The sequence below is a fragment of the Poecilia reticulata genome, chromosome 1 (assembly GCF_904066995.2).
Source record: "Poecilia reticulata chromosome 1, P_reticulata-male-v2, whole genome shotgun sequence".
NCBI classification, from domain to species: domain Eukaryota; kingdom Metazoa; phylum Chordata; class Actinopteri; order Cyprinodontiformes; family Poeciliidae; genus Poecilia; species Poecilia reticulata.
Window position 1 is genome coordinate 21,638,409 of NC_088830.1, and position 13,719 is coordinate 21,652,127.

The 13,719-nt window shown below is 39.2% G+C and overlaps 1 protein-coding gene across 9 annotated transcripts in view; it reads right to left on the bottom strand.

Moving 5' to 3' along the window:
• The window catches only part of ank2a (ankyrin 2a, neuronal), a 79,010-nt gene that overhangs the window by 14,419 nt on the left and 50,872 nt on the right, over positions 1-13,719 (bottom strand). For all 9 annotated transcript variants that reach the window (XM_081608896.1, XM_081608894.1, XM_008417070.3 and 6 more), the window contains 5 exons: positions 13,415-13,492; positions 10,759-10,890; positions 10,158-10,298; positions 9,862-10,072; positions 9,460-9,532 (listed from right to left, as the gene is read on the bottom strand). In XM_081608896.1, coding sequence (XP_081465022.1) covers positions 9,460-9,532; positions 9,862-10,072; positions 10,158-10,298; positions 10,759-10,890; positions 13,415-13,492 — 635 coding nt within the window. The remainder of the gene's footprint in view (positions 1-9,459; positions 9,533-9,861; positions 10,073-10,157; positions 10,299-10,758; positions 10,891-13,414; positions 13,493-13,719) is intronic.

The following is a 13,719-nucleotide window of genomic DNA, read 5'->3' on the forward strand; positions in this document are numbered from 1 at the left end:
GAGATCCGATAAAGGCTCTGATTGTGATTTAAAGGAAATACCTTGAACAACCTCTGCATATGTCAGAGGTCTCACTATAGAGAGCAGTGGAGAAGCAACTACACCCGATTGCTTAGACTGTGTAGGAAGTGAATCTGGTGAATCTGTTCGGTTGTCAACAAACATGTCATAGAGACCAAAGTCAGAGTCTTCCACGTCAGACAGTATAGACAGAGGTGACACTGGCCTATTTCCTGGGTACTGTAGATAATAGTTACAGTGCTGACCATGTGACTGACGGAATGTAAGAACAGGAGACCAAGTCTGAGCTTCACCAGCTGCTATAGATTCTGGTGAGGATGCTCTTAAATCACCCAACCGGTCATTCAGCTGTGAAAAATCCAAATCAGAAGACAAAGAATCTGAGGATAAAGTTCTGCTGAATAACTTATCCAGTTCAAAGTCTGACACAACTGATTGAGGGGACTCTCGTCGGTTGTCCTCAAAAAGACTTTGCAGAAACAAATCAGTTCCATCCCAATCTGACAATGTAGATTCTGGTGTAATTGACCTGAGTCCTGTTAACTCCTCACTGCATTCAACATAACATCTGAAATCAGGAATTGGCGAATCTGAAGACGCCAGCCTAAAGTCACTGCAAGATCCCATTGATTCTGGAGAATGTCTGCTTAACTCAGATAGCAAATCGACCTCAGTTAGAGGGCTGGATAGCTCTTCTGCTTGGAAAGAAGATGAATCATCTTCTGAATACAACTCCATGAGATCCGATAAAGGCTCTGATTGTGATTTAAAGGAAATACCTCGAACAACCTCTGCATATGTCAGAGGTCTCACTATAGAGAGCAGTGGAGAAGCAACTACACCCGATTGCTTAGACTGTGTAGGAAGTGAATCTGGTGAATCTGTTCGGTTGTCAACAAACATGTCATAGAGACCAAAGTCAGAGTCTTCCACGTCAGACAGTATAGACAGAGGTGACACTGGCCTATTTCCTGGGTACTGTAGATAATAGTTACAGTGCTGACCATGTGACTGACGGAATGTAAGAACAGGAGACCAAGTCTGAGCTTCACCAGCTGCTATAGATTCTGGTGAGGATGCTCTTAAATCACCCAACCGGTCATTCAGCTGTGAAAAATCCAAATCAGAAGACGTAGAATCTGAGGATAAAGTTCTGCTGAATAACTTATCCAGTTCAAAGTCTGACACAACTGATTGAGGGGACTCTCGTCGGTTGTCCTCAAAAAGACTTTGCAGAAACAAATCAGTTCCATCCCAATCTGACAATGTAGATTCTGGTGTAATTGACCTGAGTCCTGTTAACTCCTCACTGCATTCAACATAACATCTGAAATCAGGAATTGGCGAATCTGAAGACACCAGCCTAAAGTCACTGCAAGATCCCATTGATTCTGGAGAATGTCTGCTTAACTCAGATAGCAAATCGACCTCAGTTAGAGGGCTGGATAGCTCTTCTGCTTGGAAAGAAGATGAATCATCTTCTGAATACAACTCCATGAGATCCGATAAAGGCTCTGATTGTGATTTAAAGGAAATACCTCGAACAACCTCTGCATATGTCAGAGGTCTCACTATAGAGAGCAGTTGAGTAGCAACTACACCCGATTGCTTAGACTGTGTAGGAAGTGAATCTGGTGAATCTGTTCGGTTGTCAACAAACATGTCATAGAGACCAAAGTCAGAGTCTTCCACGTCAGACAGTATAGACAGAGGTGACACTGGCCTTTTTCCTGGGTACTGTAGATAATAGTTACAGTGCTGACCATGTGACTGACAGGATGTAAGAACAGGAGACCAAGTCTGAGCTTCACCAGCTGCTACAGATTCTGGTGAGGATGCTCTTAAATCGCCCAACCGGTCATTCAGCTGTGAAAAATCCAATTCAGAAGACAAAGAATCTGGGGACAAAGTTCTGCTGAATAACTGATCCAGTTCAAAGTCTGACACAACTGATTGAGGGGACTCTCGTCTGTTGTCCTCAAAAAGACTTTTCAGACACAAATCAGTGCCTTCCCAATCTGACAATGTAGATTCTGGTGTAAATGACCTGAGTCTTGTTAACTCCGCACTGCATTCAACATAACATCTGAAATCAGGAATTGGCGAATCTGAAGACACCAGCCTAAAGTCACTGCAAGATCCCATTGATTCAGGAGAATGTCTGCTTAACTCAGATAGCAAATCGTCCTCAGTTAGAGGGCTGGATAGCTCTTCTGCTTGGAAAGAAGATGAATCATCTTCTGAATACAACTCCATGAGATCCGATAAAGGCTCTGATTGTGATTTAAAGGAAATACCTCGAACAACCTCTGCATATGTCAGAGGTCTCACTATAGAGAGCAGTTGAGTAGCAACTACACCCGATTGCTTAGACTGTGTAGGAAGTGAATCTGGTGAATCTGTTCGGTTGTCAACAAACATGTCATAGAGACCAAAGTCAGAGTCTTCCACGTCAGACAGTATAGACAGAGGTGACACTGGCCTTTTTCCTGGGTACTGTAGATAATAGTTACAGTGCTGACCATGTGACTGACAGGATGTAAGAACAGGAGACCAAGTCTGAGCTTCACCAGCTGCTACAGATTCTGGTGAGGATGCTCTTAAATCGCCCAACCGGTCATTCAGCTGTGAAAAATCCAATTCAGAAGACAAAGAATCTGGGGACAAAGTTCTGCTGAATAACTTATCCAGTTCAAAGTCTGACACAACTGATTGAGGGGACTCTCGTCTGTTGTCCTCAAAAAGACTTTTCAGACACAAATCAGTGCCTTCCCAATCTGACAATGTAGATTCTGGTGTAAATGACCTTAGTCTTGTTAACTCCGCACTGCATTCAACATAACATCTGAAATCAGGAATTGGCGAATCTGAAGACACCAGCCTAAAGTCACTGCAAGATCCCATTGATTCAGGAGAATGTCTGCTTAACTCAGATAGCAAATCGTCCTCAGTTAGAGGGCTGGATAGCTCTTCTGCTTGGAAAGAAGATGAATCATCTTCTGAATACAACTCCATGAGATCCGATAAAGGCTCTGATTGTGATTTAAAGGAAATACCTCGAACAACCTCTGCATATGTCAGAGGTCTCACTATAGAGAGCAGTTGAGTAGCAACTACACCCGATTGCTTAGACTGTGTAGGAAGTGAATCTGGTGAATCTGTTCGGTTGTCAACAAACATGTCATAGAGACCAAAGTCAGAGTCTTCCACGTCAGACAGTATAGACTGACGTGGTGACACTGGCCTTTTTCCTGGGTACTGTAGATAATAGTTACAGTGCTGACCATGTGACTGACGGGATGTAACAACAGGAGACCAAGTCTGAGCTTCACCAGCTGCTACAGATTCTGGTGAGGATGCTCTTAAATCGCCCAACCGGTCATTCAGCTGTGAAAAATCCAATTCAGAAGACAAAGAATCTGGGGACAAAATTCTGCTGAATAACTTATCCAGTTCAAAGTCTGACACAACTGATTGAGGGGACTCTCGTCGGTTGTCCTGAAAAAGACTTTTCAGACACAAATCAGTGCCTTCCCAATCTGACAATGTAGATTCTGGTGTAAATGACCTGAGTCTTGTTAACTCCGCACTGCATTCAACATAACATCTGAAATCAGGAATTGGCGAATCTGAAGACACCAGCCTAAAGTCACTGCAAGATCCCATTGATTCAGGAGAATGTCTGCTTAACTCAGATAGCAAATCGTCCTCATTTAGAGGGCTGGATAGCTCTTCTGCTTGGAAAGAAGATGAATCATCTTCTGAATACAACTCCCCGAGATCCGATAAAGGCTCTGATTGTGATTTAAAGGAAATACCTCGAACAACCTCTGCATATGTCAGAGGTCTCACTATAGAGAGCAGTTGAGTAGCAACTACACCCGATTGCTTAGACTGTGTAGGAAGTGAATCTGGTGAATCTGTTCGGTTGTCAACAAACATGTCATAGAGACCAAAGTCAGAGTCTTCCACGTCAGACAGTATAGACAGAGGTGACACTGGCCTTTTTCCTGGGTACTGTAGATAATAGTTACAGTGCTGACCATGTGACTGACAGGATGTAAGAACAGGAGACCAAGTCTGAGCTTCACCAGCTGCTACAGATTCTGGTGAGGATGCTCTTAAATCGCCCAACCGGTCATTCAGCTGTGAAAAATCCAATTCAGAAGACAAAGAATCTGGGGACAAAGTTCTGCTGAATAACTTATCCAGTTCAAAGTCTGACACAACTGATTGAGGGGACTCTCGTCTGTTGTCCTCAAAAAGACTTTTCAGACACAAATCAGTGCCTTCCCAATCTGACAATGTAGATTCTGGTGTAAATGACCTGAGTCTTGTTAACTCCGCACTGCATTCAACATAACATCTGAAATCAGGAATTGGCGAATCTGAAGACACCAGCCTAAAGTCACTGCAAGATCCCATTGATTCAGGAGAATGTCTGCTTAACTCAGATAGCAAATCGTCCTCAGTTAGAGGGCTGGATAGCTCTTCTGCTTGGAAAGTAGATGAATCATCTTCTGAATACAACTCCCCGAGATCTGATAAAGGCTCTGATTGTGATTTAAAGGAAATACCTTGAACAACCTCTGCATATGTCAGAGGTCTCACTATAGAGAGCAGTGGAGAAGCAACTACACCCGATTGCTTAGACTGTGTAGGAAGTGAATCTGGTGAATCTGTTCGGTTGTCAACAAACATGTCATAGAGACCAAAGTCAGAGTCTTCCACGTCAGACAGTATAGACAGAGGTGACACTGGCCTATTTCCTGGGTACTGTAGATAATAGTTACAGTGCTGACCATGTGATTGACGGAATGTAAGAACAGGAGACCAAGTCTGAGCTTCACCAGCTGCTACAGATTCTGGTGAGGATGCTCTTAAATTGCCCAACCGGTCATTCAGCTGTGAAAAATCCAAATCAGAAGACAAAGAATCTGGGGATAAAGTTCTGCTGAATAACTTATCCAGTTCAAAGTCTGACACAACTGATTGAGGGGACTCTCGTCTGTTGTCCTCAAAAAGACTTTTCAGACACAAATCAGTGCCTTCCCAATCTGACAATGTAGATTCTGGTGTAAATGACCTGAGTCTTGTTAACTCCGCACTGCATTCAACATAACATCTGAAATCAGGAATTGGCGAATCTGAAGACACTAGCCTAAAGTCACTGCAAGATCCCATTGATTCAGGAGAATGTCTGCTTAACTCAGATAGCAAATCGTCCTCATTTAGAGGGCTGGATAGCTCTTCTGCTTGGAAAGAAGATGAATCATCTTCTGAATACAACTCCCCGAGATCCGATAAAGGCTCTGATTGTGATTTAAAGGAAATACCTCGAACAACCTCTGCATATGTCAGAGGTCTCACTATAGAGAGCAGTTGAGTAGCAACTACACCCGATTGCTTAGACTGTGTAGGAAGTGAATCTGGTGAATCTGTTCGGTTGTCAACAAACATGTCATAGAGACCAAAGTAAGAGTCTTCCACGTCAGACAGTATAGACAGAGGTGACACTGGCCTATTTCCTGGGTACTGTAGATAATAGTTACAGTGCTGACCATGTGACTGACGGAATGTAAGAACAGGAGACCAAGTCTGAGCTTCACCAGCTGCTATAGATTCTGGTGAGGATGCTCTTAAATCGCCCAACGGGTCATTCAGCTGTGAAAAATCCAAATCAGAAGACAAAGAATCTGGGGATAAAGTTCTGCTGAATAACTTATCCAGTTCAAAGTCTGACACAACTGATTGAGGGGACTCTCGTCGGTTGTCCTCAAAGAGACTTTGCAGAAACAAATCAGTTCCATCCCAATCTGACAATGTAGATTCTGGTGTAATTGACCTGAGTCCTGTTAACTCCTCACTGCATTCAACATAACATCTGAAATCAGGAATTGGCGAATCTGAAGACGCCAGCCTAAAGTCACTGCAAGATCCCATTGATTCTGGAGAATGTCTGCTTAACTCAGATAGCAAATCGACCTCAGTTAGAGGGCTGGATAGCTCTTCTGCTTGGAAAGAAGATGAATCATCTTCTGAATACAACTCCATGAGATCTGATAAAGGCTCTGATTGTGATTTAAAGGAAATACCTCGAACAACCTCTGCATATGTCAGAGGTCTCACTATAGAGAGCAGTTGAGTAGCAACTACACCCGATTGCTTAGACTGTGTAGGAAGTGAATCTGGTGAATCTGTTCGGTTGTCAACAAACATGTCATAGAGACCAAAGTCAGAGTCTTCCACGTCAGACAGTATAGACAGAGGTGACACTGGCCTATTTCCTCGGTACGGTAGATAATAGTTACAGTGCTGACCATGTGACTGACGGGATGTAAGAACAGGAGACCAAGTCTGAGCTTCACCAGCTGCTACAGATTCTGGTGAGGATGCTCTTAAATCGCCCAACCGGTCATTCAGCTGTGAAAAATCCAATTCAGAAGACAAAGAATCTGGGGACAAAGTTCTGCTGAATAACTTATCCAGTTCAAAGTCTGACACAACTGATTGAGGGGACTCTCGTCTGTTGTCCTGAAAAAGACTTTTCAGACACAAATCAGTGCCTTCCCAATCTGACAATGTAGATTCTGGTGTAAATGACCTGAGTCTTGTTAACTCCGCACTGCATTCAACATAACATCTGAAATCAGGAATTGGCGAATCTGAAGACACCAGCCTAAAGTCACTGCAAGATCCCATTGATTCAGGAGAATGTCTGCTCAATTTAGATAGCAAATCGTCCTCAGTTAGAGGGCTGGATAGCTCTTCTGCTTGGAAAGTAGATGAATCATCTTCTGAATACAACTCCCCGAGATCCGATAAAGATTCTGATTGTGATTTTAAGGAAATACCTCGAACAACCTCTGCACACGTCAGAGGCCTCAATATAGAGAGCGGTGGAGAAGAAGCTACTGTTACACCTGAAATTTTGTAATGGCCATATGTCAAAAGCGTGGTCTCTGTATTTCTTTCAGGGAAAGTTACCAATTTACTAGAGTATTTGGAATCTAAATCAGGAGAACAAGAGAGTGTTGAATGCAGTTTGTTTTCAATCTCTTCAGTTATCTTTGTATGATTAAAATTGTTAACACTTTCTTCAGTCTCATTTTCCTCAAATATTGATAATCTTTTGTTTGACAGTGTTTCGGGTGTATTCTGAAAATGTAATATATATCTTGGTTTTGTTACCAGCTCAAAGACTTTTATTTGTTTTTGCATTGTTGCTGTTTCAACAGAATTATTTGTTTTATATGCTTTTGTGTCTTTCTTTTTAGCTCCCTTTTCTGCAGAGTCTCCCTCCAGATCTGCATCCATACCTTCTGTTTGCCATATATTTGCCACATCAATTTCTTGTTGACCTAGTACTGATACCATTTTAGAGGACTGTGGCTCAAGAACAGAATTCCAGGAACACATGTTAGATTCTTTTCTATCCTTTGGTGTTTCGAGTTTTATTTTTTCACTTCTTAAATATGAGGATTTTAACTTTTCACTTTCACAAAACACTTCTTCACTTATGTTGTCAGGTGCTCTTTGTTTTTCCTTTTCTTCTATCTGATCTCTAGTCCAGTCATTAGGATATGGCATAGGAGCACTTCTAGAGGATTTTAAATTTACACATCTCTGAACACTGTATTGTACACATGGAAAATATGACGGAAGATTATCATTTGACATGGTCCAGTTTGTTGGAGACTGACTATCTGAATTGTCTAATTGTTTTTTCAAGAATATATCTGGATACAACTTCTCACTGTGCATAATAGCATGAAAACACTTGATCATTGGTGGGGATGTTTGGTTCTCTCCTGAATAATGTAAGAAGTAATCACAGTATTGACTCCTCAGTTGGGAGCGAGTTGGTTCTGAGAATATGAGATCAAGAAATGAGAAGCTGCACTGAGAGGACTGAGATTCTGGCGAAAATGGTCTACAACCTCTCTCTGTTCCTTGATTAGAGGTTAATAATTCTGGTGAAAATACTTTTCTATCAAGTAATGTAAACTCTATTAAAGTATCATCACTTTCAATTTCTGAAGACACAGGTGAGAGAGTTTTTCTTTCTATCCTCTTATGTGAAACATCTGAAACAGCTTCAGAAAGCTTAGCTGCTTGAGAGTTTGAGGACAGTGGCCTACTGCAATTCCATGACTCAAAAGACTCTGAAAAATAGGAAGTTGAAATCACAGGCACTGTGAACTCTTCTGGACATATTCTTTGTTCATCTTCAGATGTCTGTGTGTGCAATGTGTTCTCATTGTAAATCTGATTAATGTCTGTTGAGCTACATCTGTCAGACATTGCAGAAAGTTCTCGACAGCCTTCCCATGTGTTGGAAAAGTCTACAGGTAAAAACCATTTGGTACCTAGTGGAGAATCAGGTGACATTGCTCTGTAATCGCTAATCGACATGACAGATTCAGGAGATGATTGCCTGGACACACTTGTGTTTGTCATCCATATGTCATCTTTGAAAGGGTCTACTTCACTAATTGGTGAAAATGAGTCATGCTGTTCCTTAGACACCAAATAATTAGGAGTGAAAGGGCAGAAATCTAAAACAACAGATTGTGAAGTCTCAGTTATTCTATCATTTTCAGGTTTAATGTGTGAGAAAAAACCTGAGGGAGTAATATCCAGCTCAGGAGTGTGGGATGTTTTAGATTTAGTGTCAGTATCTTTATATTCTGGAAAAGGACATAAATTAGTACGTCTATCAGTTGAGTCACATGTCAAATGAGTGCAAGTACACTTTGGATGATTATATGGCATAATAGTTTGAATTTTCAGTTTTTTGTCAGATTTCACCATGCTGAAAACAGATTCACTGGACTTAATGTCATCTTCATCAATAAAGGGTATATCATCCATTTGTACTTGGTCTTTTGGATTTTTGTTCTTGCATGACTTGACAGCTTTTACTTCCAAGTCCAAACTTGAAACATGTGGAATCTTGTAATTAGTATGTAGTACATCATCAGGTTCCTTCTGAGGTGCCATACTTTTTTGTGCTACATCTGTGGTGTCATCTTGAGCCAGAGTTGACTGTGTTACCATGGTTTGTGATATTGGTTCATAGAGTCTTCTTTGGCTAGTTCTAGTCACTTCTGTAATACCAAGCAAGGGAGTGCAGTTGAACTCATCAGAAAGCTCAGTAAAGTCACTTTCGACTTTGTCTGATTCAGACAGGCTCAAACTGAAGTCTCTGATAGAAATGGATAATGGTCCCTTCATAACTTCTGGTGACTTGCTTTCCATATCCTTACAAACACACTGCATCAACAGTGATGTTTGACAATAGTCACCTTTGAATGAGAGGCCAGTTTGGCCAGATCTGAGGCAATCCCCTTCATTACAACTTGAAACTTGCTGATGTTTCACCTGAGATGCTTGGCTCTTCAGTGTTGCTTCTTTTGTACTGACTTGTGTACTTACTTGCTCATCTGAGTGACTAGTGGATTCTTGTGCAATCACATCCTCTGAGGTCCACAGATTAGGGTTCAGTTCACTGTTGGGAGAAAAGAATAGGCCAAACAGCATGGTTTTGATTACAAGATTCAAACATCATGAATAGATAATTACTAGGAATGTAATGAAAAATCCAGATTTTGAGAGGGGATGGACCACAATAGGCTTATCATAACAATAGGCTTATCATAACAATATAATATTATTTTAAGTTGGAAAACTTGACATTTAATTTGTCTTGCAAACTTAAGTGTTCTAAAGTTTTAAGAGGGATTTCTTAAATTATATGCCATATGTCTGTAGAAACAGTTCACATTTAAATTCCAACCAATTTTGCTGAGTCAATAATAATTCTAATTATTGATTTACTGTGGGATTTCGGACTCCTCCAATAAGTCTCCGTGCATGCTTTCTGAGTGAGTTTGTCCTGCAGGTTCTGCCCATGAAGGAATGTCCAATAAGGAGGCAACTGAGAGGTCTTCTTCAGACACAGCTGGGGGTGGTCTGCGGTCTGACTCTACCCTCCTCACAATTCTTGGGCTGTCTGTATCCTCTTGCACTGAAGATAGAGCTACTGAGACTGGAAAAAATAGACCCTGGATTAAAGTACATGTTAACATACATAATAGAGCTAGGTGTTTGAAATGACTTAAAGGTTCTGTTACCTTCACTGTGGTCAAGAGTCTTTTCTATCTCTGCATATGTCCTTGATGTTTGCTCTTGAACTGACTTGTTCATCTGGGTTTCAATAAGATGGACTATGTCCATCCGATTGATCTTCGTTAGTCTTTTTATCAGGCTATCCTCTGCAGAAAAAACATATATTTTGTTTAAACATTAAGAATTGTGGATAATGGATTAAGAAATTCTTTTTGACAATCTCCTAGCAGGAATACAACAGAAACAACATTCCTGTATGCGTTCACTAGGTCCCAGGAAATAACAACAATAGACCAACTCCAATAAGCCTTTGCAATGCTTTTGTTGCACATTAACAATGTTTAGCAATTGTATTTACAGTATTCTCACTGACAAAGAAACATCACATGTTCTTTCACATTCAGTTAACAACTATGTGATGGCAAGAGTGACTTAAAAAATAACTTAAGAAAAAAATTACTTTTTGAGCAGTAACGCAACAAATCTGGCTTCTGGTGTCTTAAATGTGCAGTGCCTAAAGTTTGTAAAAATAACTGCCATAAAAAAAAAAACCCAACTAGAAATGTTCAAATTAAAACATGTAATACAATTTTTAAAGGTAAATACCTGTAGCGTGTTTGCCTTCACGTTCAACCCATCGTTGCAACAAGGCATGGCTCTGCTCTTGCAGGGAATTAGGATTCTCTGTTCTGACTTGCTGAACGTCATCCTCATTGAATTCCAGTTCCCTTGCCAGCTCTGATGTTATTAAAAACAAAGGAACAGACAAAAAGGTTGAAGAAACATACTTGTAGTAAATACAGTGAGTTTTGTTTTGGTAATGTGGACATAGATATGACATTGATTTAAAAGTAGACATTGAAATGCACTGCATGAAAACAAACATTTTCACTCACTGACTGCCATTAAATCAGATTAAACATCTCATGTTATCTATTTGTAGTTACTAATTACCAGAATAATTAGAAAAAAATAAAATTACGACAATTCTGTGTTCTCATTCTTTTTACTTGCATACTACAGATGAAACGGCACCTTCAGCCATTTACAAATTATATGTACAGATGAATCAGACTTCTGGAGGACTATAGGTCCTTCTCTGACAACCTGACATTTTCATATTAAAATATTTCTTTTAATATTCCTTTATATCCTAGAAGGAAGCTGTGTGTTTGAGATGTTCACTTACATATACATCCTCAGATATCCCTCCAATCAATTCAAATGTTGTAAAATAGCAGAAGGATTAGAAGCTTACGAAGCCACTTTTATCTGGGCTTTTCCAATTTGTTTAAAGGCATAATATTTTAGTGTAAACTTCTTCTCCAAAATCATTTTGATCTTTCATGACTAATATTTAGAGAATATAAATAATTTAGCTAAACCTAATTACCTTAAAACATGAAACATTTAGTTTGACCTAAAATTAATGAAAAAAAGCCCACAGTGTACGTAAACATATTTTTTCAACTTTTGGCTCACTGGTCACATCATTAGGTACATATTAAATTGCATGTTGACACTGATAATGAATCAACAGATTACATGGAAGAAACCTAATGGATTTAAGTCTCAACACAGGTTGAAGGCTGTTTGGGAAAGGTCAAACTGAGCATCAGAATGGGTATAAAAGGAGATTTACGGGGATTTAAGGGGCTTTAAAGCTGGTATGGTTGTTGTTCCCAGACGGTTGAGCTGTGCATTGTAGAAACAGCTGGTTTTGCTTTATTGATGTTAAACGTTAAATAAGAAAGAGCACACTGGTTCAAGACAGTAGAAAGAAAAGCTAAAACATATACAAAAGTACATAAAACAAAGGCTCAGGCTGCTGATAGTGATGTAATGGTGCGAAGATATATTTTTTTGACAAACTTTGGGCCCCTTGGTGCAAATGGACAGTATGTTGTTGCAAACCCTTTCCATTCCTTATAACCAGCATGTACATGCTGGTTATAAGGAATGGAAAGTACATGCCAGCATGAGTACATGCTGGTTATAACCAGCATGTACTCATGCTGGTTATAGGCTTTGTTAAATTATGTATTAACATATTAATATAATCTTCTCAAGTCTGTTTCTTAAACATGGCATGGCAGTGAGTTTACAGTAATCCAATAGACACACAATCACTAGCTGTCAATCCAGTAGAGTATTCTTTGTGATATGGTGGAACAAGAACATCACAGTAATTGTATAGTTAATAAATCTGCAGTAACAACATGATGCTATGGAGGAATATGAACCAAAAATGCTGGTGTTTTGTGAATGTCTATGCTATGAAGAATTAAAGATCCATGGCAGTATTGTATAAAGTAAGGAATTTATTTCATGACAAAGCTTTATTTATGTTATATAATGCAATAATTGCTCCACACCTGACTTACTGTATTGAAGTCTGGGGGAAAGCATGTAAAACAATTACAAATCCCATTTATATTTTACAGAAACGAGCAATAAGATGTATCACCAGAAAACATTATAATCACCCATCAAATGCTTTATTTTGTCAATTGAAATTATTGAAATTTTATGAGTTGGTTGATTACAATATTTTGCAGGTTATGTATAAAGCTCATAAAAGCTTATTACCTCTTAATATGCAATTAAACTTCGTTAAGAGAGTAAGTAATTACAATCTTAAGGGTATAGAAATGTTTGTAAAGCCCAAGATTCGAACAAATTTGAAGGACCGATGTACATCAGTACAAGGTATAAGATTGTGGAATAATCTGGAAAGTGATTATAAAAATGCTGGCTCGATAGATATATTTAAGAGAATGATAAAAGTTAAGTTGTTGAAGACATATACAATTGTATAATGTGCAATCATAGCAATTGTTGCACAAGAAGGAGTTGATGTTTCTTTTTTGTTATGTTTTATTAATTGAAAACTATCATTGTTTGAATTTGTTTATTTTGGAAAAAAGGGGCAGATATTAAGAATTTTATTCTTCTTCTGCTACCTTTCATTTTATTTGTGTTTTGTATATTCTTTTTTTTGTATGTATAGCATCTGTTTTGTTTTAAATGAAATGAATAAATTCTATTAAAAAAAAAAAAAAGTTCAGATGCCAAACGGGACAGGGCCTCAATTTGGTGCCAGTAGGGTTTAGTTAATAAAGCAGACGGTTAATGTGCCCTGCTCCATTTATGTTACTAAATCCATAAACATGTTTCTAAAAAGAATCTATTGTGTTTGCTATCAATGCATTGACATCGTTTCTTTGTAGCAGTAAATAGCTGTAGAAAATGAATGGCTTACCAGTCCAGCTGAAGCCAAGAAGATCTGCAATGATTGCTAAAGTTTCTTCTTTCCTGTCAGTGTCATCCTGCCAGTCAGCTAAAAGATTCAATCATAGCCAAAACATAAATGGAGATGTCCAGCTAATGAAGACGCCAACTCTTTTTAACAGTAAATGCAACATAAACACATTACATAAAATATCATTCTGGATAAATACAAAATGTGATTTCCTGAGGAATCTATGCTATAGGCTGTAACGTCAATGAGGACATGTGATGTCTATATGGATGATAACACAAAACTTGGTTTGCTTATGCACAGTT